The 27,523-nt window shown below is 42.0% G+C and overlaps 3 protein-coding genes across 6 annotated transcripts in view; 2 read left to right on the top strand and 1 right to left on the bottom strand.

Moving 5' to 3' along the window:
- The window catches only part of rsrc2 (arginine/serine-rich coiled-coil 2), a 12,961-nt gene extending 618 nt beyond the window's left edge, over positions 1-12,343 (top strand). For 2 of the 4 annotated variants that reach the window (XM_042337276.1, XM_042337275.1), the window contains exons 2-11: positions 1,755-1,923; positions 2,586-2,632; positions 6,091-6,278; positions 6,676-7,134; positions 7,317-7,418; positions 7,621-7,703; positions 9,523-9,561; positions 10,278-10,507; positions 11,162-11,251; positions 11,569-12,343. In XM_042337276.1, coding sequence (XP_042193210.1) covers positions 1,806-1,923; positions 2,586-2,632; positions 6,091-6,278; positions 6,676-7,134; positions 7,317-7,418; positions 7,621-7,703; positions 9,523-9,561; positions 10,278-10,507; positions 11,162-11,251; positions 11,569-11,751 — 1,539 coding nt within the window. In that variant the 5' untranslated portion in view covers positions 1,755-1,805 and the 3' untranslated portion in view covers positions 11,752-12,343. Of the gene's footprint in view, positions 1-75; positions 282-1,754; positions 1,924-1,955; positions 2,436-2,585; positions 2,633-6,090; positions 6,279-6,675; positions 7,135-7,316; positions 7,419-7,620; positions 7,704-9,522; positions 9,562-10,277; positions 10,508-11,161; positions 11,252-11,568 lie in introns of those variants that run through there. The other 2 variants (XM_042337274.1, XM_042337277.1) reach the window with 2 other exon arrangements.
- Positions 12,344-12,632: 289 nt separating this feature from the next.
- On the bottom strand, positions 12,633-16,498 carry si:ch211-110p13.9 (uncharacterized protein LOC562347 homolog). The gene is made up of 4 exons (XM_007902213.2): positions 15,770-16,498; positions 15,354-15,483; positions 14,126-14,259; positions 12,633-14,021 (listed from the first exon to the last, which is right to left on the bottom strand). The coding sequence occupies exons 1-4, from the start codon at positions 15,890-15,892 to the stop codon at positions 13,149-13,151; spliced, it is 1,260 nt and encodes a 419-aa protein (XP_007900404.2). The 5' UTR covers positions 15,893-16,498; the 3' UTR covers positions 12,633-13,148.
- Positions 16,499-17,182: 684 nt separating this feature from the next.
- On the top strand, positions 17,183-25,833 carry zcchc8 (zinc finger, CCHC domain containing 8). The gene is made up of 14 exons (XM_042337645.1): positions 17,183-17,419; positions 18,526-18,568; positions 19,102-19,173; positions 19,408-19,513; positions 19,608-19,685; positions 20,421-20,524; positions 21,269-21,334; positions 21,455-21,515; positions 22,195-22,325; positions 23,000-23,142; positions 23,477-23,601; positions 24,128-24,214; positions 24,608-24,728; positions 25,140-25,833. The coding sequence occupies exons 1-14, from the start codon at positions 17,215-17,217 to the stop codon at positions 25,769-25,771; spliced, it is 1,974 nt and encodes a 657-aa protein (XP_042193579.1). The 5' UTR covers positions 17,183-17,214; the 3' UTR covers positions 25,772-25,833.
- Positions 25,834-27,523: the final 1,690 nt, after the last annotated feature.

Genomic DNA, 27,523 nt, shown 5'->3' with positions numbered 1-27,523 from the left:
GGGGGCGACGGTGGTGGTGGTGGTGGGGAGGGGGGGGATTTAGGAGGAAAGACTGGAATGGGGAGGTTCTCTTGGTGGTGGTGGTGGTGGGGGGGGCAGAGAAGGGTCTTTTGTGCGGGTTTAATTTAATGGCGGGCGGTAGGGGAGAGAGAGAGAGAGAGGTGGAGGGAGGGGAGTGCGTGAGTGAGTGCTCGGGCTCCCCAGTGCGGACCATCCTTTTGTTGCAGCGGGTGGACGGAACATCATCTCAAAATGAGAGCTCGGGATCATTTAGGAGTGAGGTCGGGCAGCATTTCCCTCCCCCCTCCCCCCACACGCACACAAAGGGTAGTGGAAATCTGGAACTCTCTCTCGCCCTCCCTCACCCAAAGGGGCTGTGGACGTTGCGTCCCCGTCACGTTTTCAAGACCGAGGCGGAATAGATTTTGGTTCGGACAGGGCATTTCGAGGGATTATGGTTAAAGGCGCGTAATTGGAATTGACCTACAGATCAGCTATGATCTAATAGAGTGGCGGGATAGGCTCCAGGGGCCCGAACGTCCTCCTGTTCTGATGTTCCTACGGAAGCGGAGCCCTTCTCTCTCTCTCTCTCTCTCTCTCCTCATCACCACAAGGAACTCCCGCAGTGAGTGCGCCGCTGTTGCACATGTAACTCCCCCACAGCCCTTTTGTTTCTCCTGCACACGGTCACTATACACCGAATCTTGCGCAACGCTTTGAGACTCTTTCCCTTGCCCACCACCCTCACACACACCTGACAGACACTGTACCAAATGCAATTATTTATTTATTAAATCCAGCTCCTTTGACCAAATACAAATCTACAGATCTCTCCCTTTGTATTTATTTGTTGGGGGAGAGGGAAATCTGTTATACACTTGACCCTGTGGTACACATGTCAATGTGGAGATTTTTGTGGTCTACACTGTTGAAGTTTTTTTTTCCCCAGCCTTGTGAAAGAAAAAAATGGGTAGTTTTGCTAAAGCCCGACCGGGACTGCTCCTGAACGAATCTCGGTTGTTGAAAGCTTGTCCATTAACACCTGGGTAAACGGTGTTATGTTCCTGAGGATGGCTAAGAGGTGATCTGATTAAAGGGTTTAAAGGGAATTGACACGTTGGAGGGGTGAATGATGCTTCCTTCTGGTCAATGAGTCCAACACACGGGACATATTGTAATCTTGACATTAAAACCAATTTTATTGTTTAATGATTAAAAATTATCTTAAGCAGTGTAATGTACTAAATATTCTGTTATTTTAGAGTCCTGAATATGAAATGAGTAGTCGGGTTAATGAGATACTTATTAAAGTGGAACGAAAACCCAACTAAGGGTGTAAATAGAATTTCTTGGAAAATATAGCAAATATTGCTGAAATGTAACAACAAGAATACATTTGTATAGCGCCTTTCACGTCGGGAGGACGTCCCAAGGCGCTGGACAGAGTACAGCATTTCAGACCTGAGCTGGGGTTGGGGGGGGGTAAGGGAGGAGAGGGGGACGGAGGTGGTCGATGGCAAGGTCGAAGAGAAGGGTCTTGAGGCAGGACTTGAAGGAGGCTAAGGAGGGGGTGAGGCGGAGTGACTGGGGAATGTACATGCTACCTCAGGCTCTCATTTGATTTTTGCTCATTTTTGCCCTACAATCAAAAGATAATCTCTATCCAGGGTAACGTCACATGTGAGAGGTGGGAACTTGGTACTGGAGAGCATCATTCCAGCTTAATTTAAACTTTTTTTAAAACAAAATCTTAGGCAAGTGATGCAGAACAAGATGGCTCCGTTTTGAAGAAACCTACTTCAGAAATGGAAAAGAAAAGTGAGAGATCTGCATCATCTAAATCTCCCAAAAGTTACAAGCATCACTCTTCACGATCTCGATCAAGGTCCAGATCGAGATCTAGGGACAGAAAACGGAAGTCTGGTGTGTACATTTTCTGGTAGTGTATGTGGTTCTACTGCCTTATGTGGGAAATTGGAATGCTCCCCAGTTATCACTGGAGGTTGCAGTTTTGTTTATTTTGTTTCTGTTCCTCCTTTAGGTCCCCAGGTGACATTCTTTGATATGACAGGTGGTCTGTTCTCAAACCTGTTTTCAATGCCCACATCCTTTGAATGTTTTGTTTTCATAATCCCCATCCCTACCTGAAATTGATGAATTCCACGTCCTCAACAAATCGATGGTGTTGCATGTTAGTACACTGTTACATCCCTGAAGAACTTTCAATTAAATTGATCCAATCCAAGCAACTTTTGATTTAATGACTCTTTGCTAAGAATTTTATGCCTCATTTACACAGGATAAATAACGTGTGAGAAATATAGTATAACAGAGGCATCTTATAACCAACTGACTCCTGCAATGAAATCCTCAACTGACCAAGGATTTGTACAGAAGTGATGAAACGAATCATATGACTAGTACCTTGTTTCTTGGTAATGTTTCTACCCGTTTTTATTTTCATATGTGCTGCATGAATTAAAGAAGCATTGATTCTTTTTATTAAATGTTTAATATAAATCCTTGTCGTTCGGTCTGTTGAGTAGGTTGTCCATTAAATGGTAGAAGTTTTTTCCATTTTACAGGGAGTGAAAGTCGGAAACACAGACGAAGTCGCAGCAGAAGCAAAGAGGTAATTAAACGCTTTCTGTAGCATATTGGTAACTTAAATAAATGATTGTAGTAGCACTCAGTTGTATTAAATTGAATACTGACAGTCGGCATGGTAAGTATCAAAAACAGTTGCTGTACATAAGTAAACTCTAGCTGTCTTGACAAAATATAGTCTGCTACCTGAGCATGTGATGTGGTGTAAAGATATTTCTTCCCACTACTGAAGGCCTGTTATAATTAAAATCAATGCAGTAAATGGGTTAAATTGACCATATATTGACACATTTTTAATATTTAGTGGTGTTGACAATTTAGGAGGCTATCAATGCACTTTTTTTGGCATTTTTCTGTGTTTGGAAAGTTTACTTTGTATACATAGATCACATGATAACATTTCTATAATGAATCGTACTCAGCGTGCTAATGCACGAAGAGACACAGCGAGCAGAAGACGCTGCAGAGTCAAATAGCAAAAAATATAAGCCTACCTCCTGAAAAGGTAAATATCAGCCATTCGCACTCATGTATTTGCTTTGTAAGTTGAAAGAATCACCAAGCAAATCTGCTTTGTTTGTGGTAGTCAATTGTCAGTTCAATTTGGTTTTCGGGTGGGTTTGTTCCCCCAAAATAGGTAATGTCAATAAGTTTGGCTTGTTTTTATTTGTTTCTTAGAACTTGCTAGTCTGTGCTACATGTTTTTGCCCGGAACTAACTTTGCTTTAGTGTTGCTGAATGAAAGCCTAAATCTTGGCAATAGTTTTATTGATCTGATTAAGCCAATGAACCAAAAATGTTAGATTATTGTTGGGCAACAATTGTAGCACAGAATTTCATTCAGTGAAGGTTTATTTATTACAGTAATTTTAGAATTGGTATTAAAGACTTTGTGTTTCTTAAAGCAAATGTTTATTGTCTGTAAAGGAGCTTGAACTTGAATAAGATGAACCCTCCAATACTTTACTATTATTATTGAGTTTGTCTAATTTAATTGGATTCAGATTAGGTAATGGTATTGGGTGGTGTTCTGAATTAGAGCACGGTTTTTATCTCTGGGACCCAAGGTCAAATAAAACCCCAGATTGAACAAGAGAGAAACACAAAGCCGCCTCATAATTTCACAAAAAATGGTAGCTTCACTCAGCTCATAGGAATAGCCCAATTTCCGAAAGCTTGGAAAGGTTATTCAGTACTAAGCTCAACAATACAATCTCTGGTCTGTGCTGAGGGATGCAATTGACATGTGGGTTAAGGTGGGGATCAGAATGAATGTTCCTTCCTGTTTGGGCAGCATTGGGCTCCGCTCTGACTTGGTGTGCACTCCATACATTGGAAGAGTACCCAGGGAGAAGGAAAGGGTAAGTTAAAAGCCTTCAGATGGAGAGGAAAACAGTGGGGGCGTGGGGTGGGGGTGAGCTTTTATGGAGCATGCACAGGAGGTGGGGGAGATAAAGACCAGAGGTTGTAGGTTTGTATCATGGTCTGTGGTGAATTGGCTGATTCAGGTTTGGTGCTATAATTTGCTTCAGTGCCTCTGTCGAAGGGAGGAGGAAAACTCATACTAGGCTCCTATTTCTGATCACCATTTGAAGTCTCTGCTGCATATCTGTAGTGGTTGTCTTTGCCTGGCCCTACAATCAAAAGCTAATCTCTATCCAGGGTCACGTCACACGTGAGAGGTGGGAACTTGGTACTGGAGAGCATCAGCACGCAGCTGGAGTCAGTGGCTTCAGAGAGGGGGTGAAGGAAAAATTTAGGAAAATAAAAAAAACCTGTGAGTGTTTGAAAAAGTGGAAAGGGTCTAATTTCATTAGTGCTGACATCTGTTACTATCTATAAATCCTGAATTCAATGAGATTGAATTTTGACGTTAAATTAATCTTCTAGTGATATATTGAGTTTACCCAATGTCTCCACCTGAGACATTGCTGAGCCTCACTGAAGAAAAAAATGTATACTTTGGTGCAAATGGTTACAGGAACTAATTGGAAGGTGAAGTTTCGGTTCTTTAGAAGCCTGGTGCATATTTAGATTCTGCAAACGTGCTTATTTTTAATGTAAAGTGCAAGCCATCTCGAGATTGCTGTAGAATATCAGTGACTTATATTGAATGTTGACCGTAAAATCATGTTTGTACTTTTTATAGGGTTCCTGCAGCAGGTTTGGATTTTTTGGTGTTTAAATATTTGAGAATTTACAAACTTGAAATGTTTAGTGAAACCTTATATATAGCTTTTCTGTGATTATTGGCTACCACAAAGGTTTAGAATTCCTGCAAGTATTAGAACCCAATAGTTTGCTTAAATTCACCAACAGCAAAAGATTTTTATTCAACATTTTTGTTGCATGAAGATAGGAAACATAACTTCCTTTTGAAGTCATTTGCTATGTTGTTGGTGAGTTTAAACATCTTAAAAATATGGTTATTGAATGTATTTTTAACTGAAGAGATTGCAAACATGACTTAGCAGTAAGGACATCGTAATTTGATTATATTGGTATATTTTTTGTGAAATGTCACATATTTCAAAGGATATTCTAAATGCTCAGTGATATACACGTACTCGGAAGAATTGTTTCAATCAGCTGCAAATGCAGTGTAACCTTCAATGATTATCAGATGATCTCTCAATTAGTGGAACATGAATTTCAGTGCTTTTAATTTTATCTGCTTCATCCCATCTAAATTCATGTTCTTCAGCACGTAAAAGAGAGCTTTATTTTGGCCAAGGATTAGTTATCCGCGCTTGCAGAGTTAAACTGTTTTAATTGAAAGTAGTTGATACAATTCAAAAGTTTTTGGTTTTTTGGCTAGTCTGGGGAATGGGGCATTGACAGGTACAGTTTCTAAGGTAAGTGAAGCATTGACTTTGGGTTCACTGATTAATCTTAGACTCAGTACCAATTTATATTAAAAAAATGACTTCTGACGTTTTGGGAAATTAGTTGACTAATGGAATCCTTTTTAGCAGGAGTGAGAATCTGACACTTCCATATAGTAGTTGAGATCCAAGTCCTGTTAAATATCATATGGGATTATTTGTAACTGAGGCAATGGGCTTTAGCTATTGGAGTACATTCTGTAAATATAAGACTCCATGGAGAGCATTGATATGTTATGATTGTGAAAGACTTAGCTGAGAAATTGATTTGCCTTTTACTCAAGTCAGTTTTAATCCCAGTGTAGCTGGAGAACTCTTCGTGCACAGTGGCAGAGGTTCATGGACACAGAATAATAAATGAAAACATACCTATAATCCTTTTGTTGCTGGTATTGCATTCTTGTTTATGACTTCTGTTTCTTTGGGTTTGGTGTGTTGTAAAGCATTGGATGCCGAGAGAATGTTGCATCACTCCAACTAAAACATTCAGACAGTCGTTGCTTTTACAACCCACCGTTAGAGCTTTATATTTTGATGCCCATACTAACTCTCTTTGTTGCACTATTTTCCTGAAAGAACCAACTTCTTCTTAAAACAGGAACGAAGACGGGACTTGAAAGAAAAGTACAGCAGCAAAAAACAGAAATCTTCCGATCAAACCGAGAAGGAGCATGACAAATGGAGAGAGAGGCTGAGTTCGACAGAAAATGGGGAAGACAGACCAAAACGCAAAGAAAAGAAACCTCCAAGAGGCCATAGTTATTCACGATCCAGGTCAAGAGAACGGTACGTTTGTTGCGAGTATATTTCAAGGAATATTTCATATTATTCAGTTGCCTTGTTCATATAGAATCGTGTATATGTGTATCTGTGTGTGTATATATATATATATATATTAAAAATATTCTCAGATTCCCCAGGGGCTTGACCTTACAATTGCTGTTGCTCTGACTGGGTGACAAAGTACGATGGGACTTTATTGCAGATTGAATCACCTGATTGGGGATCAACCAGTTAATTTTAATGCCATGCACCAGAATGTACACAAATAAAAGCTTTAATGTCATGAAACTTTCTTAATGACAAACGTTTTATGACATTAAAGCTTTTATTTAATTCAGTGAATGCTCTTTACAAGTTTTGTTATTGATAACTCACGTGGTTTGCCTTTCTAATGCTTTAGGCGCCATCGGAGCCGTGAGAAGAAGAGATCCCGTTCACGTAGTAGGTCCAGGAGGTCGAGGAGCAGGGACCGGCGATCGCGAAGCAGAGATAAGAGATCTAAGAGCAAGGATAAAAGATCCCGCAGCCGAGACAGGAGATCGAAGAGCAAGGACAAGAGGTCTCGGAGTCGAGACCGGAGATCAAGAAGCAAGGACAAACGATCCCGAAGCCGAGATAAGAGATCGAAGAGCAAGGACAAACGATCCCGAAGTCGAGACAAGAGGTCAAAGAGCAAAGACAGACGATCGCGGAGCCGAGACAAGAGGTCAAAGAGCAAAGATCGACGATCACGGAGCCGAGACAAGAGGTCAAAAAGTCATGACAAACGGTCAAGGAGCAGAGACAAAAAGCGCCGTCCAAAGTCCCGATCTCGATCACGGTCCAGGCACAAGATACGTAGGAGCAGGAGCAGAAGCAAGTACGTTAGTGCTTCATTACTTTTTTTCCTAACTGTAAATACCCAATTGATAATGCCCTTACATTGGTGTCATTTATCTGATGTATTGTGTTTCATATGACTTATGGATGGGAACCAACAAGCCTCTTGTTTTTGAATTTTGTGCATTGATAACCATTTTGTAATGAAACTTAAATTTGCAGGGACAAAAGAAAGCGCAAATTCAGCAGGAGCCGGAGCCGGACTCCTACAACGTTCAGGGGCCGCAACGCTGCCATGGATGCTCAGGAAGCATTAGCTAGAAGGTAGGTTTGTTATGTTTCATTCTGTGTGTGTGTGGAAGGCCATTGAAAGCCATTACTGAAGGTGGATTTAGAAGGTAGACCTACACATTGGGGACCAACAGCAGCAATTCACTGACTGTTATATTTTTAATATTAATGTTATAATATTATATAATATAATATTAATGTTTTAATAATAATGTTATAATATTTTTGATCACAGACTTGAGAGAGCAAAGAAGCTTCAAGAGCAAAAAGAAAAGGAACTCCAGGAGAAACAGAAAGTGGAGCAAACAGATGCTATAGGTAACCTTTCATCATTGAAGCTAATATATTTGTTGATTTTGAGTTTTGAAAAATATAATTAAGGCAAAGGTAGCAGACAAGCTGCAAGGAAATGTAAACTTGGTTAGTATTTTATTGTTTATCATTCCCCATTTTGTGGGTGATTTTAATTTTAACTTTAACTTAGAAGTATGAGGAAGACCTTATCATTCCAAAAATTCTCAAAAAGTGCTAGATGGGCAAAGTGTGCTGATAAGGTGAATGATCAATTAATCTAAAAGATTGTTGGCCAAGGCACCCGTGGAAATACCCTTTGTAAATATGTTACCAAATCTTTATTCCACAGGCTTCTTTATTTCTCCTTACTCTTCAAATCTCTCTTTTGAAAGTTAAGATATTTATCATGGTGATAAGAGGCCAATTTAAATCTGTCTTTCTATTCCATCAACAGCAATAAATTACACTTGTATAGCAAGCAGTGAATCTGCTGTACACGATTGGCTACCGCGTTTCGCCCACAAAATATACAGTCAATTCACTTTACAGTATATTCTGTGAAGCGCTTGAGACATCTCAAAGATGTGATAAGTCGCTATATCAAATGTAAGGATGATTATTGTATTATCTTTTGACAATAAAGGGCCCTTTTTTATGAGCCATATCTAATTCAGTACTTGTTTTAAAAATCCCCTTTTAAATGAAGTTCTACAATCTCTTATTTTGCATGTATGGTCTGCTTTCTGAAGGTTTCCCATGTCTAAAGGATGTTCAGAATAATTATATGTCACAATTAATTTGCTTCCTACAGTGTCCCATAACCAACAACAACAACAAGATTACATTTGTATAACACCTTTCATGTCCCAAGGAGCTGGACTGTACAGCATTTCAGACCTAAGTTGGGGTTGGGGGGGAGGTGGGGGGAAGGGGGGTGACCAATGGCATGGTCGAAGAGGAGGGTTTTGAGCCAGTACTTGAAGGGGGCTAAGGAGGGGGGCGAGGCAGAGTGATTGGGTTGAGTAGCCAATTTATTTGGCTTTGGGGTTAAATTTAGATGGGGCAGAATATAACTGGATATTGGCAGAATATAACTAGAGTTGCTTTTACTGCAGTTCCTATTTTGGCTTCTAAGGCAGTTTGTAAAAAAACAATCTGAGGAAAGAGGACTCTTGTCTGACTGTAGTAAGCGAAGCACCAAGTTAAAAGCTCTGTGTGTCTGATTGTGTTGTACCAGTGTTTAATTGTGAGTATTACTAATTTAAAGACCTTCAGAATTCCTGTTAGGAAATGGGAGCAGGTTGTAGAGGGGAGATTTTATAATAGTAATCTTTGCATTTGACACCGTGCCTTATCACGTCTTTTGAGACATCTCAAAGCACTTCACGGGACACACTATAAAGCGAATTGACTGTATTTTGTGGGAGAAAAGCAGCAGCCAATTGCGCACAGCAGTGTCCCACAAACAGTCATGGGTTGAATGACCCCATGATTATTATTTTGAAGGAATTATTACCCCCAGAAGCGATCTGCCAATTGACTAACAACCAGTTGACTAACAATAAACTCCATTTACTGCTAGGTAACCAGAGAGAGGCATTTATGTGAATAAGGAAACTTGCCTAAGGTTTCCCCCTGATTTGACCGCCCGGGAATCAAACTCAGGTCCTCTTGCTTGCGAGGCAAGCATTCTGAATGTCCGATTCTCGTATGTGCATGGTTCATCAGGATCCAGACTATATGTACAAACGCAAGAGTGATACTTTAGTGCAAAATTAGGATTTTTTAAAAATCTAGTGGACAATGTTTTTTTGGAAAAGTAAGTGTTTTCTACTTTCAATAGATCCAGCTAGCGAATCACTTGGAAGTATGAACCCAACAGGTAGGAAAGCTTAATGTCTACCTATCAGCAAATGTTATTGCGACACGTTGAATGTTATTATATGACTGCAAGGCTGGGAGGTGCATACATTCTTGTGTCAAATGTGTTGCTGGTGACATGAAACAGATTATATAGAAAAGATTGTTTGGTGTTTTGTTTGAGAAGAGTGCACTTGGAGGATTGCACAACCTCCAGCCACAATCAATTGTGATTGTGCATCTCATGGAAGTTGTTCAGCTGAAACAATATTATAAAAATTGGGTGCTGGGATTTTGCAGTGTTTCATTGAGTGTGGGCACTTTGACCACTGGTCAAAATTTGACCTTGAGTATTAATGGCAATGATTTATTGAATTTGTTCAGGGATTTGGTGCAGAGACATTAACACTGCATATTGGGGAGAGAGAATGGCTGACACTGTGTAGTACTAAATAACAGTGTAACATCTGCAGTTGGGTCATTACATTATATTTTGGAGACTGATTTGATATCTGAACTCAGAACAATGGGGCTTGACCCAACTGGTGTGCATTTTAGACTCTACTGCAGATTGAACACAGTATCAGAAGTGTTGATGTAAAATAAAAAGCGCTCATTCTGTGAAACTGAATATGCACTAATGTGGGTGAATGTTTGAATTGCCTAAATGTTCAGAACTGCTGAAGATTGACCAGAGGAGGCAAGTGTAGTGAGTGACTGATGTTTGGTGTCTTTCAGCTGTGGCAAGTGGTGGATCAGTCCTCAATGTTGCTGCCCTCCTGGCATCTGGTACTCAAGTCACACCTCAGATTGCAATGGCTGCTCAGATGGCAGCACTACAAGCCAAGGCATTGGCTGAAACTGGCATAGCAGTGCCCAGTTACTACAACCCAACAGCTGTGAACCCAATGAAGTTTGCAGAGCAAGAAAAGAAACGGAAACTGCTCTGGCAGAATAAGAAAGAGGGGGTGAGTTTGAATGTTTAAAGTTGGTTTGATTAGTAATGCCTTCATACCCTCTACTTTTAATGGTTTTGCACTAGCTTTGGGTAGAAAAGTTTACGTTTTTAGATGCATTTGAATAATACTTCTTGCATTTAATATAGCGCCTTATTGAGACATCTCAAAGCGCTTCACAGGATATACTGTAAAGTGAATAGACTATTTTGTGGACAAAATATGGCAGCCAATTGCGCACAGCAGAGTCCCACAATTTTTTTTTCTCCACCCAATTACACCATGTAATGTGACAGAGCGAGTAAAGTACCTATTTCCAAGTGTAGCTTTATAACTGGATGATTGATTTGGGAGTTCATGTGAATCTTTTCGTGGGAATTTGCAGACAGTACTTGCTGTGTGCACTAATATAAATAGGTTCAGATTTGTTGTGTGGATGGGGAAATAACTCCAGCAATTATTCCAGGTTTAACGTTTCTTTTGTTGAATCCATAGTAAATAGTTCCAACAAATTTGGTAACAAGTGGCACTGTGTTAGTTCAGTATGGGACTCTATCACTGCTTGGCAGGAATACTGGGATCTATTGTGTGTATCTGTGGGTGAAATAAGCACAGGGTTGGCTGATGGTGGCTTATTTTTCACAATTTTTTTTGATCATGTTCCAGGATAAGTCACAGACTGCAGAATTGTGGGAAAGGCTGAATTTTGGTAACAAGGACCAAAATGTAAAATTCCGAAAATTAATGGGCATCAAGGTGAGGCATATTAAGAATCGTTAAATTCACTTCCATACTCTTCACATAATTTACTGTATCTTGTGTTAAAAATGTTGATTGCAGAGATAAGAGAATTATAAGCGATCATTGAAAGCTTTAAGTTTTAATAAAGACCTCAATTTGCTGAAATGTGAATGTTTTAGTTATAATAATCCTTGCATTTGATATAGCGCCTCATCACGTCTTTGAGACATCTCAAAGCCCTTCACTGGATAGACTGTAAAATGTAGTGACTGTGTATTTTGTGAGCGAAACGGGAGAGTAATTCTTATCTTTATTGTAATTCTGTGTTGAAGGATGAGGAGGAGGTGAGAACACCTACGGCGGCGACTGAAGAAAGTTTCAAAACTTTGAAGCAACAAGAGGAGATGTTCAGGAACCTGGATGCTCAGTATGAGATGGCACGATCACAAACACACACCCAGCGAGGCATGGGACTGGGTTTCTCCTCTTCCATGAGAGGAATGGACACGATTTAAGAATAAGATGTTGAACTTGTGCTGAAGTACAGCACATTTTTATATTGTCTTCATCCATGTTGGGAGACTTCAAGCTTCATCTTTTCACCTTCCTGTTTACCGGAAAAAAAAGCTAGCTGTCTAGCTTGCATGGTTGTTGCAATGCAAAAATAATTTATTATTAAAAAGGTTTTGATTGTAAAGATAACAGTGTATCAGGCAATCGCATTGTGATAGTTACTCTTCCTTAAAACCGAAACTTTGAAGGAACACTTATTTGGTGGTGTTATTTGCAGCAAGGAAAGGAGATTCTATCACTTTTTTAATGTATTTGAAGTGATGTCTGCAGACTGGTTTCAAACCACCCAATCTCACATTTTGTTGTAATACTTCATGTTGCTGTATTATGTGATTGCTTTTGTACTAAAACTTGTACAGTTATTTTCATCTTTCGAAAGGCAAATGATTGTGTAGTTGTAAATTAGGACATAGTTTGTTTGTAAGTACCTATTGCAGTGCTGAAAGGTGCGTTATAGTGCACTGTTCATTGCAAAGCTTTCTGGACAATAAATGGATGATTTTCAGTATAACTATTACAAAATGTGTTCTAGAATGCTCTGAGCATGGTTCATTGTGTCACAAAGCGATAATTCTCATATTATTTGAACCTTAAAGTCTGTCCATCAAAGATAATGGTGGATATTTTAAGATGTCAAGGCTGCTTTGAAGTGAAGAGTAATAACATGAAGGCTGACAAATTTCACTCACTGTTTGTCACGACATTGCTGTAAGTTCCCAAGTGGTGAAAATATTAGTTTAGTGAAAGTCCACAGAGCACCTAAAAGCATGCAGTGGTGGCCCCTTTAGAACTTGGGAGCTTTGAATCATAAGAAATATACTTGTGTTGATAATATTTTATCATGTTGATGCATAACGAAAGGCTACATACAAGTATGTTTCAGTGTTGTCAGACATGTAGCTTGTTAATGTGCACCAGTAATAACTGATTACATCAATGTAGCACAAAATCCTTCTTATTGTTGTGCACTATTTTCCTGCCATTATCTGCTATAACCAAACCTTGATCATTGTTAGATGTTCCACTATGAACAATAATGGAATACAAATATACAAAGAATTGCTTCCTAAATAATTCGTACACCTTTGAAATGTTGCAGAGAATAAATTTGTTTAATGCAAATTAAGCTTTAAGTAGACTTCTGGTGAAAATCATTCTCGTGTAGCTGAGTATTGTGTATAGCTTTCCCTCCAATAATAAACCAATTATCCTCTTAATCTGCGGTCTAAATGAAATTGGAGCGGGCATTTTAATAATAATAATCCTTGCTTTTGATATAGTCCTTATCACGTCTTCGAGCCATCTCAAAGCGCTTCACAGAACATACTGAATAAAATACTTACTTGCATATTAAGCTTGAATATAAAACGTGAGCTACGCCAGTGATCAGATTATGATTAGCAAACTCTAGAATAAGAAGCAGTATGGGATACTCGCTTTGCCGTTTCCACATGGCAGAATTATCATCAAGCCCCATCCAGTTTAATAGCAAAACCTTCATAGCTTCAGGAAACAATTGATCCACCAACTCCTCTGCAGGTGGTAAGTCTGTGATCCTGCTGATATGTGTTGTTTTGAAATCTTCCACTTGACTGCTGATTGAGGCATTGGCAGCATAAAACTGATGCCCCAACCAATTGCTGACCGCATAAAGCATGTGGCTGCCATAAATAGAATCTGCTCCCAGTTCAATAATTTCCGTTTTGACAACTAAGTCTTGAACTTGGGACAGAAATTCCTGCACTGTGTCAACCAACCTCTGCACAGATACAGTTTCACTTAACAAGAGTTCTAAAAAATCAGTCAACAGTGCAATAGCTTTCCCTTGCTCTTGAATTTGTGCAGGTAAATTTCTGATTGCTTGAGAAGCTAATTGGAGCCTTGCAGATAGAGAATCATAACCTGTGGCCTCCAAACGTGCTGAGTTATTTGGACAGGGTTCACTCTCTTGTACACAGTAGCTGTGGTCACCTTCACACACAACTCTGGTACTGATACCACAGTCCAAAGATGACGCAGTTGTCCTATTTCTGTTAATGGAATGCAATTCACACTCTGAATAAGTGGCTTGAAACTCCGAAGGCGATGCAAAATCTTGGTGGCTTCCTGTTTCCATAAGGCAATTTTCGGACTGTTCGGAGATGTTTTGCAGGAACTTAATGTTGTAGGTCTGGTTTAGAAGAGGATCATTTATCCTGCCTTTCCACAAATCCTACCACAGAGGGAAAGGTAATTGATGACAAATACTTGATTAGATTTACCATCAGTAAAATTGTTAAATATGAAAACGACTAATCTATTGTGTACTTGTAGTACCTTAAGAATGTCGAGGACTTCTAACTGTTGCTCTTTACTGTACATTTCGAAAGCCACTCGAAACAGTCCCTGAATGCTGTAAAACCACAAACTGTTCACCACACTTGGCACCTTCAGTCCTTCAAATCGTATAGCTGAAAGTAAATGGTTACAGGATAGACAGGATTCAACATAAAACGTGACAGTCCTGAGAAACACGAGAAGTGGAGCAATTCACATTTTCTTTCTCAGTAGAAAAACTGCACGGGCCAACCGATTAGTCCTGGACGACAACAGCCACTGCAGAGAGACTATGTTTAGAGAATTTAGGATTTCTTTGCACATCTGGCTATTTGCAATGTCAATCCAGCTTGTATTAAGAAAGATAATAATAATAATAATCCTCGCATTTGATATAGCGCTTTTCACGTCGGGAGGACGTCCCAAAGCGTTTCACAGAACACACTGTAAAGTGAATTGACTACATTTGTGGGCGAACGCGGCAGCCAATTGCGCAGAGCAATGTCCCACAAACAGTCGTAGATTGAAAATGACCAATTTATTATTGTTTTTGGTTTTGGAGGGATTATTATTAGGCTCTGTGTGGAGTAAGGAAACTTGCCCAAGGTTTCGCCCTCTGCCTGGAATTGAACTCAGATCTCTCGCTTGCAAAGCGAGTGCTCTAATCACTGAGCTACAGGACTCCACGAGCTACAGGATGACCTATGAAAAACACCTAAATAATCTGGAGCGCTCAGAATCTCGGAGCAGGCCTTATAGACATATAAGGTGCTAATTGAGTTACTGTAAGTACCGTTACTTTTAGATACTTCAAGGCATTAGGTAAAGGGGGCATAGATTTGGGGGTGTGAAGGGCAGGTTCAGGATAAACACAGGGTCTTGCTACCATTTCAGTTGGAAAGAAAGAATTTGAGTTTGAAGAACTGAATGATGTAACTGCAAAGAAGTCAAATGGTTTGTATACAATACAGCATATAGATGAATTCGCCCACAAAATACAGTCACTGCATTTTACAGTAGATTCTGTGAAGCCCTTTGAGACATCGTAACGGCGTGATAAGGTGCTATATCAAATGTAAGGATAATTAATTAATCCAATTTTAAAATCAAAAGGGTTTGCCTTCTCTGTCTTACAATTTGCCCCGAGTAATTTTTACAGCTAACAATGCTTGCAGAGCGAAACGAGAAAGGCAAAGAGTAGAGGTCAAATCTCGGAGCACTATCGTACCTGAAGTGAAGCTCAATTTGGTTGCCAGTCCTTTCTTTGCAAACTTTGCGTGAATTCTTGGATGATTTTCAACCCGAATACCGGTTTTAGCAACAATGTCAGCCCCCAGGAAAAGGGGAGGCAGATTCTCCTAAAAGAGAACGGAGAGGGAAACCAAACGCAAGATGTTAGGCAATATTACCTACAGGGAAGAAATAAACAACAAGAAATTACATCTGTAAAGCTTCTTTCATGTTGGGGGGGGGGGGGGTTAGGGATCAGGAGGGGTTGAGGGCAGGAAGGGAGAGGGTAGGAGGATGACTGAAGGTACAGTCCAAGAGAAAGATTTTACTTCTATTAAATATTGTTGCATTTTCCTACTGGCAGGATAATGCAAGCTGCAGATCCATTGTCAAGAGATGTGAAGTTACACGAACCTCCGTTTGAATCTCCTTGCACACTTTAATCGATTCGGGCGACCTCAGGAACAGATATCTGAATTTGCGGTGCCCAACGCTCCACTCAGGTAAACACACTGGAACTCCTTCAGCAGATTCCATGATTACTTTGACGGTGCATCCACATCCCCTGAAGCTGCAGAACTGCTCGGGTGCCTTGGGACTTTCTTATAACTTGGGACGTTTTTCCGACGTGAAAGGCGCCATACAAATGCAATTTTGTTGATGTTGTTGCCACGTTGCACCAGGAGCCAGTTTCCCTCCTCCTTATAGTTTGATCCAATGCTTCATGCCGTTTTTTACTCGTGAAAAGGTCTTAAATTCCAGAACATACACCAGGCAGCATTTCCTTACACGGAACAGTAATCAATAGCTGGAACGGGTTCCCAGGAAGGGTGGTCAAGGGCGGGACCCTGGATTCATTTAACCAACTGGTTGAGAAACGGTGCCCGCTATTGGAGAGATGGTGGAGGGCTGGTAATCAAATCGGAGAGATTGACTGAGGAGAAATAGCCCTCTTCTCAAGTAAGAAGTAGCGAGTCGCTGAGATGGCGATCACTTTGGAAGCGATGAGATCAAATGGGGCCGAAAGACACCTCTTCGCGTGAACCTCTGGTGATCTCCTTTTTCCTTTCCCACCATTCAGAGACCCTCCTTAAGTTCTCTTTCCTCTTCCTCTCTCTCTCTCTCTTTATCTTTCTTCCTCCCCCTCTCCTTTCTTCCCTCTCCTCTCTTCCCCTCTCCTCTCCCTCCCCCTCTCTCCCTCCCTTCCTCTCCCTCCCTCTCTCTCCCTCCCCCTCTCTCCCTCCCTTCCTCTCCTCTCCCCCTCTCTCCCTCCCTTCCTCTCTCCCTCTCCTTTCTTCCCTCTCCTCCTCCCCCTTCTCCTCTCCCCCCTCTCCCTCCCTCCTCTCTCCCTCTCCTCTCCCCTCTCTCTCTCCCTCCCTTCCCCTCTCCCTCTCTCCCTCCCTTCCTCTCTCCCTCCCTTCCCCTCTCTCCCTCCCTTCCCCTCCCTCCCTTCCTCTCTCCCTCCCTTCCCCTCTCTCCCTCCCTTCCTCTCCCCCTCCCTTCCTCTCCCCTCCCCCTCTCCCCCCTTCCTCTCCTCTCCCCCTCTCCCTCCCTTCCTCTCTCCCTCTCCTTTCTTCCCTCCCCTCCTCCCCCCTCTCCCTCCCTTCCTCTCCCTCCCTTCCCCTCTCCCTCCCTTCCTCTCCCCCTCTCCTCTCCCCCTCTCCCTCCCTCCCTTCCCCTCTCCCTCCCTTCCCCTCTCCCTCTCTCCCTCCCTTCCTCTCCCCTCTCCCTCTCTCTCTGGAGGTGTTGCTATGGGGAAGACCTCTGTTGCGTACGTGCGCGCGACCCCTGACCTTTGACACGACTCCGGTGGGGGGGGGGGAGGGAGGGAGGGAGGGAAGCGGGAGGTCAGTCACAAGATGGCGGCGGCGTCGGTGGGTTTCGGTGACCGGGAGCTCTTCCAGGAGTTTAACGACGACGGGGAGTCCCCGGGGCCGTCTCACATCCGTTTCCGCGACGAGGAGGACGACGACGGCGGCGGCGAGGGGGGCGAGGCGGCCGCCGAGTCGCTGAGGAGGCGGCTGGAGGAGTGCGAGGAGCGGGCGGGGGCGCTGCAGGCCGAGAATATCCTGTGTCAGCAGCGGCGCCGGGAGGGCGGGCGGGCGGGAGGGAGGGAGGAGGGAATCAAACGGCGGCGCCTGTACGGGAGCTCTCGGCGGGAAGACGATAGGAACCGGAGGAGGCCATTCAGCCCCCGTGAGCCCGTTCCGCCGTTCAGTTAGATCATGGCGGATCTGTACCCCCCCCAACGCCACTTAATATACCCGCCTTTGCCCCACATCCCTTGACCACCTCCTCCCCCCCCCCCCCCCCGACCTAACAGATATCTGACCGCCTTGGAAAATTTGAACCGGTCCAGCATCCGCCGCCGTTCCGGGGAGGGACGGAGTTCCAGGTGTCCACTACCCCCCTTCTCCCCCCCCCCACCCCCCCTTTCCCTTTTCACCTACATGGAAAAACCGCTTCTTGGTCCCACTCCTGAACGGCCCAGCGCTGATTTTAAGATGCCGCCCCCACTGGTTTGTTTGGAGTCCCGCGCCAGAGGCAACCGGCGGGAGCCGGTGACGGGACGGCGCGGAGGGTAACGCCGCCATCTCAGCGGCGCTTCCTTCTCCGGGAACAGCCCGCGACCTCCAGACGCACGCCCTCCGCTTGACCGCACTTGAGCCACAAAACCGACGGACGGACCCTGAAACGGGCTGTGCTGCCGGCAGATAGTTGCAGACAGTTGCGCGCAGCAGTGTCGCACAAACAGTCGTGCTTTACTTTCACATTCCCTGTTAAGTTTCTATCTGCAGCTGCCTCTTCTATCACCCGGGGAGCTTCGCTTTCCTTGGGGAATTTGCTGTGTGATTTTGTTTTAGTTTAAAACGACGGCAGATGCATCAGATTCCCAATATCGTGGTTTTATCAGATTGATGATGAATACTTGTTTGGTTTCACTTTCAATTCCTCAGCACATCCCTATCCCCTCTCTGTGCCATGCTTTTCATTGGATCTTCACAGCTATTTGCTCTATAGTATGTGTGAAGGATACATTTAAAAATATCTAAAAAATTATTTCAACATCTGTAATATCCAGTCCATAATACACTAAGAGACTGACTTATTAGAGTTGTTTGGAATGTACTTACTGCCAATCTTAAAGATTTCCTTGACAGTCAGCTTACATCAGGAACTCAGACGGAAGCTAAACTTATTGACTCAGCCAAGGTGAGTTGGACATTAAGGAAGTACAAGGCATTTAATTCTGAATTATGGTATCTAGTATTGTCTTAACTAACTTTTATAGTACACTCTTGTCCTCCAGCTATGGATATATTTTATTTCATACAGTACCATGTGTGTTTGTATCATTGTGTCAGATAGAACTTCTTAGCAAGTTGTGTGTGTTTTATTATTCCTACCTACTTTTGAAGGTAGTTCAAATGGGAATAATTGTCTACTTCCTTATCTGATTTATAAAACTCGAACAGGTTAGAATTTGGTGGGTTGAAGTAGGACAACTGCCTTCATTTGAGTTTTAGAAAAAAAGTATTTTCTATATTCTACAGTGCAGTGTTCTATTGAGGGCTTAGAGGTAAGAGATACCATTCAGGTATATAGTTCAAGATAATTAAGGAGTAACGCATGAAAGTTAAGATTTAGGGTTTTTTAGTGAAAAATGCAACTTGATTGGAGTCTGAAATTTGGAAGATTTTTTATTTAAACCTGTCAACTTTTCTGTTTATCTTTTTGGTCCTTAGAATTGTGGTGAGCGATTCCAAGTTGGATGGTCCCCTAGTTCAGGTCTTGTTTATGAACAACAACATTTCCAAGTAAGTTTATGTTGAACCATTAATGAAATAATCCTTGCATTTGATATAGCACCTTATCACATCGTTGAGACATCTCAAAGCGCTTCACAGGATATACCATAAAGTGGACTGTGTATTTTATGGGCAAAACAGGTTACTTAGCTTTGCTTGCTCATTTGTCGCAAGATTCTCACTTTAATATTAGCTTTAGAGTCTTCAATTTAAAAGACACACCATCATTTTTTTATAATTCAGACGGTATCATCAGGAAATTGAAGATTTCATCACAGGGCTGAGAGAAAAATATGAAAAGGAAAACCAGAGTGATCTTGAAAAATCATCATTTAACGTGAAACCGCAGGTAAGTGAAGGTATTGCACATCAGGGGTTGGAAGATTGTTATTTCTGATCAGAATTTTTCTTTATATATATATATAAAAATATTCTCTTCACAGCCATCAAGTGTAGTGCTGACAGAGCAGCGGAAGGCGGACACTCTGAATACAATAAAGAAAACAAAAGATGTATTTTACGTAAGTCAACATGGTTTGTGTTTCGTAGCAGTATTTTCAGACCTTTGGGTGAGGGGCCTATGTATGATGAAAGCCTGGGTGCATGTGGGTTATGTTGTATTTCACCCACAAAATACACTGTCACTCCACTTTACAATATATTCTGTGAAGCATTTTGAGAAGTCTCAACGATGTGATGAGATGCGATATAAAATGCAAGGATTACTATTATTATGGCTGAGGAGGTTAAAGGGTGATCTGATTGAGGAGTTTTAGATAGTGAGTATAATGGGTAGATCCATACTTGGGAAGTAAAAATGTTAGATGATGTGGAGAAAATGGGATTAAAAGATCTGTCGGGATCTAATAAAATGCAGAGTGGACTGAGTGACTTCCTCCTCCTATGCGTCATTATGTGACTGATGAGAGTTGGGGAAAATTCTGAACATTTAATGATTGCTCAAAATATTAACGTCATGGAAAGAAAAAGGCCCTTTGGTCATAGGAACAGAATGAGGCTATTCAGCCCATCGAGCCTGTTCTGCCATTCTATTAGATCATGACTGATCTGTACCTCAACTTCAATTATTCAGTTGTTCTTGTAGTCTGTTTCTTGTACATACCATCTGCGAATGGTCTAAGGAAAGGTTGTGCAGAATTTGCAATTATGCAAGTAACAGCAGCAAACGACATCTGTGGTCGTTGTCAACTGATCCAATGAATATCAGGAAAGCTTTGTACATTGTTTTCACACAGGTTGTGGGAAGCGTTCAGTACTTCACCAATTTCTGCCTTGACAAACTTGGACAACCACTGCTTAACGAGAATCCACAGCTGACTGATGGATGGGAAATACCAAAGTATCCTGCACAATTAAAGGAAAATGTGGAGTCCTGTGGTGTAGTGGTTAGAGCACTTGCCTTGCAAGCGAGAGGACCTGGGTTAGATTCCCGGGCAGGGTGAAACGTTGGGCAAGTTTCCTTACTCTACAAGCCTCTGTTTATCTAGCAGTCAGTAGGAACCCGGTTGTTAGTCTGTTGGCGGATCGCTTTTCTAGAGGTAATAAGCCATTTTTTAAAACAAATGTGGTCATTGAATCTATGACTATTCGTGGGATACTGCCAGGCACAATCGGCTACCACGTTTCACCCACAAAATATACAGTCAATTCACTTCACAGTATATTTTGTGAAGCGCTTTGAGATGTCTCGAAGACATGATAAGGTGCTATATCAAATGCAAGGAGAAAAGCAGAGAAAATTGGAAAAGAATTGGAGCACTAAAATTTAATTTGGGAATCGTCATAGTACAATGCAAAATGTATTTGATTTCCTTATTATAATTGTGGCAATTATTAATATATCTCTGGAGTGGTTTGATACAAATGACCAGAGAGATTTTTGATGGAGATAAAAGAACCAGATTAATGGGGTTCTGTTGTAGCCTCTTTCTCTCTTAGTACAATATCCTTTGTGTCCAAAACAATTGTTTGTTGACTATGAGAAGGCTCACGTGATTTAATGCTGCACGTTTATTAAGGCACGTAAACTGGTGTGATGTGTGTCCAAAGATCTTGTTGCGTAATTCCTGAATGTCCTGTAAAGATACGAACAAATCTTTGCCCAGGCCGTGTCCTTAGATGGACAAGAAGTGGGATTGAAAGCGAAGAGGTACGTATAATGCCTTCAATTGTCTTACTGGAGAATCTATCAAAGTATGTGCTTGTGAGATTTCTGAGAGAGGGGAATGTGTTGTTGACATGTGGGAAAAAAACGTTTTGTATCAAACAGACCGAAGGCGTGTTGTTTCAACTGTGGTTCAACAGAACATCAGCTGAAAGATTGTCCGAAGGTAAGATGGCCATGAATTTGCACTGTGATTTTTTTTAACCTATGTTTTTCACATAAAATGGCAGGAGAATATGGGGTGCACTCTTCCAGAAGCCAGCAGGCGCTGAATTGATTGGGATGTTAGAGAGAAGATAGGTGGAAACTTGAGAAGTAAGGTTTAAGAAGGAAAGGCAGCAAAATGGAATTCAAAGATTTGACATGGTTTATAGTTTCGCCAACAAGATATACAGTCAATTCAGTTTACAGTATAAAGTGCTTTGAGACATCTCAACAACGTGATAAAGCGCTATATCAAATGCAAGGATTATTATAATATACTAACCACCAGTTTCAGTGGGCAAAGATGGAGTTAAGTATCTTGTAGACTCATTGACGAGGCTCACCCATGAGGATTGGCCACTGGGAGGTGCCAGAAGGCTGCAGTTAGTGCATGTGGAGTTCTGCCCCATTGAGAGTCGGCACCTTCAAAAGAGAAGGGGAGAGAGTGCTTTACCCCGGATTATGTTCTAGCCCTACGCAGAGTTTGGGATGATGAACCTACTAATATTTTGCATCCATGTTTTTTCTAGCTTATCTGCACATTCAGTCACCTAAGGTTTTTGTATTTTATTCACTGTGTAAAATAAGCGAAAGTCATCCAAACACCTTCAGCCTTTTGAGTTTGGTATGTTTTACAATAGCCTCGTGACCTGGCTCGCATTAGTGAAAAGCGGAAGGAATTCATGACCATGGTTAGTGATTCACCACATCCAAACTCTCAGCACCGGTACCACGAAGAGAAGTTTGACAAGTTCAAGCCAGGTGTAATCAGGTAAAGACATCTTTGATGACTGAGGAAGAGCACGTCATCTGGTTCCCCTCTCCTTTGTCCTCCTATCTATACCCTGTATTTGCCATTATTTGGAGTCCTGTAGCTCTGGTTGGAGCACTCGCCTTGTAAGCAAGACACCTGGGTTCAATTCCAGGCAGGCGAAACGTTGAGGAAGGTTCCTTACTCCACACGCCTAATAAAATAATCCCTCCAAAAAAAAACAATAATAAATTGGTCATTTTCAGTCCACGTTTGTGGGACGCTGCTGTGCGCAATTGGCTGCCGCGTTTCGCCTATAAATATACAGTCAATTCACTTTACAGCATATTCTGTGAAGAGCTTTGAGACGTCTCAGACATGAAAAGCGCTATATCAAATGCAAGGATTATTATTATTAATTTGTTCTGCATAAAAAATAGCTTTGGTTTGCCAAAGGAAAATTTCTGGGCATAAAGGGTAAATGTAATCAGTCTTGACTCGCTGGCAGTGACTCCTTTCACTTTAATGAGACCAGACAAGAAGCTGGAGCAAGCTTACTAACCACAGCCAACCACCCTTGGAGTTTCAGCAGTACCTGACGTGTCTAGCCCTGGGAATGGGACCCCTAATGTTCAGTGGGAATGGTGCGCTCTTTCACTGATTTGCTCCTTTGTTTTGCTTGTTCTGTTATGCAGCGACGAACTTAAAGACGCTCTAGGCATGACTGATGAAAATCTCCCCCCGTTTATATATCGAATGCGCCAATTGGGTTACCCACCTGGGTGGCTGGAGGAGGCTGAGCTGGAGACTTCAGGGCTTGCTTTATACGATGGAAAAGGTAAAGCGTAAAATCATCAGCACAGAAGGCAGCTGTTCAGCTGCTTGTACCTGTGCTATGCTTGCTCCTCATTGATAACATCAACTTTAAACCAACTTGCTTGCTTCCCCCTTTATATCTTTGATTCTGAAGAGTGTTGAACAAACCCATCAAAACATGACTATAGATGCTTGAATATTGGCCTCTGTAAATTCATTTAAATGTTAAAAGTTTTTTTAAAAAAAAGAAAACAAGTGCCCAATAAATGGGCGGTTGTAAGTTGCTGTGAAGATGGACTTTTTAGCTTTTGGGAAGAATCAACATCCCTTTAACAGTCCATGTTTGTTTTGTGCAGACTCCAGTGATGGTGAAGTACAGGACAACGAGCAACATCCCAAAACTCATCAACCAGCGTATGATACAAGCAAGCTAATAGATTACATAGGGTTCAACGTCATTCTCCCGAAGGGAATACAAGATGTAAGCTTTGTACTTGATATTTCTCAAACCTCTTGTTGGGTAAAGAAAATCTAGTGGGGTACTTGGCTGATTTGTGTATTCATTAGTGCACTGGCCTCGGATCCGGGTTTGATTCTTGGGCAGGATAAAACATTAGGCAGTAAGTAGGAATCTCGTTAGTCAATTTGCGGATTACTTTTTCAGGGGTAATAATCCCTTCAAAAAAAATCTAAGAAATAATAATAATTTGTTCACTCAATGCACGAGTGTTTGTCGGACACTGCTGTGCATAATTGGTTGCCGTGTTTCGCCTACAAAATATACACAGTCAATTCACTTTACAGTAAATTTTGTGAAGCGCTTTGAGATGTCTCGAAGACGTGATAAGGCACTATCTCAAATGCAAGGACTGTTATTACTTTCGGTTCAAAGCAATTGCCTCAAACCAACCAGAAAAGAAGTGTACATTACAGGAGAGAATATGTCTCACAATACCTCTTTAGCTTGACGTGTACGATTTATCTCCTGTTATTGTGTGTCTCCCCAGGAGTGGAGGCTCTATGGTTCGATTCCAATACAGTCACATCACTTGAAGGAGCAATTTGCAAGTCATCTGGCTGCATGTTTTCCCAAGGCAAGTCCCAACACATTTTACCTTTCAGCCCATCCATTAGGTAGAGATCTGTTGCTTTGCTTTTTGCGTTAAGTAGAATCTGAGACTCTTGTGTTTTATTTGCACTGCTGAGCGGTGTGTCATTCTTCGGTAGACAAGACTTTGTCATAAGCAGGCATTGTTTGAAATGTAGTCACGGAACTCAACCAAGGCTTGTTAAAGCCTCTCTGACAACTCCCTCTGAAAGGTATATGGAATATGTGCAAGATCCACAACGACATCTGCTTCTCCACCAAAGCTGTAGTTGGTGATTCCTCCCATCAAGGCCAAGCCGTAAAATAATGCCTGGCCTCTTAATGGAAGTGTTTTGATGACTGTCCTGTTGCTGTGTGACTAACGGTAATTTCTCCCCAGACTGTACTCATTTCTAACAAGAGGGGTTCGGATTGTGACAGAAGCCCTCAGCATGTAAAGAAGCGCAAATCTAATGAACTCGTCTCAAACGCATCCACATTTGACATGGACATTGATTCAGGTATAGAATTTAAGTGCGTTAGTGTACAACTAGTCGCTGTTCCTCATCGAAGACTTCGGTGTTGCTTCAAGACTCAATTTAAGACTTGTGGAAATGGCAGATCCATTTTAAGAGAACATAGTTTTGTTTAAAGTCTCGGATCCTAGGGAGACCTAGATGCAAAACTGCTTTTAAATAATAATTGGAGACTTGTATTCATTACACACTGAGTTTTTAGGTGTTCGGTCTCCACATTTGCTGAAATCAAACAGCATGTGGAATGTCCGCCAGATTTGTTCAGGACTTACTGAGGTTCCAGATAAGCTAAGTTTCAGTACAAACTGAGAATGAGTCACTTGTAGAATTTATGGATCAATCCGAGTTGTGCAATGGAAGCTTTGTGTGTAATTTTCTTGTTTATTACTTTCACAGGTTCAGATACTCCAAGGCCTAGAAACCATGTTCCTTCCCTGCCTCCCAATCACCAGCTGCGTTCAACCCCGCCTCCTTTACCCAAAGGAACGCCCCCTGCAACACCGCCCTCCTTCATCCCACCTCCACCCCTCACCCCAACCCCTCCTCCACTCCCCAAAGACACCCCGCCATCGACCCCTAACTACTCTCCAGCAGGGTGTTCACAAGGAAAAGGTCACTTCAGCAGCATTCCTCGGATTGTGGACGAAGCTTTGAATGAAGACGGCTTATCGCTGGAAGAGCTGGAAGAACAACAGAGGTTGATCTGGGCTGAGCTGGAGCAGGCTGAGAGCATCAACAGTGAGGTGGAGGCTCCTTCCGATTCCCCTCTCACCCGGAACTCTGCAGGCTCCTCCCTGGCACTGAATCCTCCCGACATTCCCATGGAGTTTGAGGAATCCGGTGGAAAAACGGGAATCATTGGAAATAAAACGAAGAGCCCCAGTGCAGAAGCATCTTTGGTGGACTCTAGGGATGAACCAGTCAGTGTAATGGAAAGTACCACCCTCAACAGGAGGAGAGTCAAAAACCGGAGACTGTGGAGGCAGAAATGCACTGCAACAGTGGCACTGAAGAGGAGCCCGCACTGAAGCCGGCCACTGGAACCACGAATGGAGGAAACCAGGTATGTTTGGAGGAAGCCACCGACGATGGGGTCCCAGGTTCTGCCGTTTCCAAAGCACAAGCCGAGCACCGGGTCTCCTCCGTCCCCGACATCGGCAAGTTCGCCACAGGAATCACGCCGTTTGAATACGACAATCTCTCCGAGTCGACGGGGACGTACCTCAAACTGAGGAGCCTGCTGAAGAACTCCCCGAGAAACCAAATGAAGAAGAAATGAACTGTGGGTCTGTCTCCGTGGGGAAATGCACTCAAGACAGCAAGATCCAGGACTTCTTGTCTCACCGGGTGACCGTGCACTAACTACGCTGGTGCTTTCTTCACCGAGATGTCTCCACAGCAGAGGGTGGTGTTTTCTCGGAAGACATCACAGAGAAGTGGATGTTATTGCTGTTTTTTTATTTACAAAAAAAACAAACGGTGATGAGTGAAAATTGCAGTGTTGTCTCTTGTTGCAGAAAGGAACCTTTTGTTGTGTAATATTTACTTTGAAAGGTGTCCCCCCGGGACGTGATCTCATTCTACATTTTCTGAACAGTCTTAAAATGTAGAGTGATGGGATTTTTAGTCAATACTTGTACATGGAATCTTTGTTTATATAACAGAACACACAATTGATATTTGTTTTTTGATATTATCAGTGTACTTTTGTATAATTATACCAAGGATTTTAATGTATTTTAAAATTCTAATAACTGATCATTGAAATTGTCAGGGATTTACCAGGGCTGTTTTCAGGTATTTTATGAATATCCACATATGCTTTAGTTTTTTAAAGCTGCTTCTACCTTTATAACGCCATTCTTTACAACAACAAAAAAAGGTGTACAGCTGTGGATTACAGAAATATGATAAAAAAATTCTACAAAATCCTAGTTTAGTATTTTGTGACTGCATTAAATGGTTTTGAAATATCTTAGAAGTTTATTCTGCTGATTTTCCTCCTGCCATCCTGTGCTTCTGGTTCTCCGGTGGCCTTTGAAGTTGAGCACAGAGTATTTGCAGTGAACCCCCCCCCACATTCACTTTCTCTCCACAATTGACAGTCCTGATATTAATTAGCACAGAGTGAGACAGGCAAGTGTTTTTAACCACAATAATAATAATAATCTTTGCATTTGATATAGGAGTATCCTGAGTCAGGAGGCTGGGGATCAGCATTTCATCCCTGTGTTTCACTGGACATCGCACAGCAGTGCAGATGGATCCATATATTGGTGCTGAAATGTTGCTAGCACAGCAAGCAAGTGGCTTGTAAGAGCTGTAATAAATGAGCAGGTGTAACCCCAGGAAAGTGCATTGTAAGCTCTGATTCATCGAATCCCTTACAACATTTCAAAGAGCCTTTGGGATGGGAGTTGCATTTGGGTGTGGATCAAAACAAGGTGAGGTGTTGAGGTTTCTCTGGTTTATGCTTCTGGAACACATCAAAGTGCTGACGGCTTCTTTTTTACATTACATCATTCTTTTCAGAACAGCTTCAACAGACCACAAGAAAGCTGGTGTTTACCCAGTAATTCTACCTGGTGTGGTCACAACCACAGCTTATACTGCAGTTGCACTGAAAAGAATTTGAGATAATGACATCTTTTTAGGTTTCTAGTTTTGAGGACCTACTTGGAAAAAAACAGGGTATTTTTCCTTGAAATGGGGCGGTTAAAGAGTGGATCCTACTGAACTATTTAGAGAGGGTAATTCCCATTGTTTGGTGACTCGATAAT

Source organism: Callorhinchus milii, unplaced genomic scaffold (genome assembly GCF_018977255.1).
Source record: "Callorhinchus milii isolate IMCB2004 unplaced genomic scaffold, IMCB_Cmil_1.0 Scaffold8, whole genome shotgun sequence".
Taxonomy (NCBI): domain Eukaryota; kingdom Metazoa; phylum Chordata; class Chondrichthyes; order Chimaeriformes; family Callorhinchidae; genus Callorhinchus; species Callorhinchus milii.
This window is presented reverse-complemented; position numbering and strand designations above follow the sequence as displayed.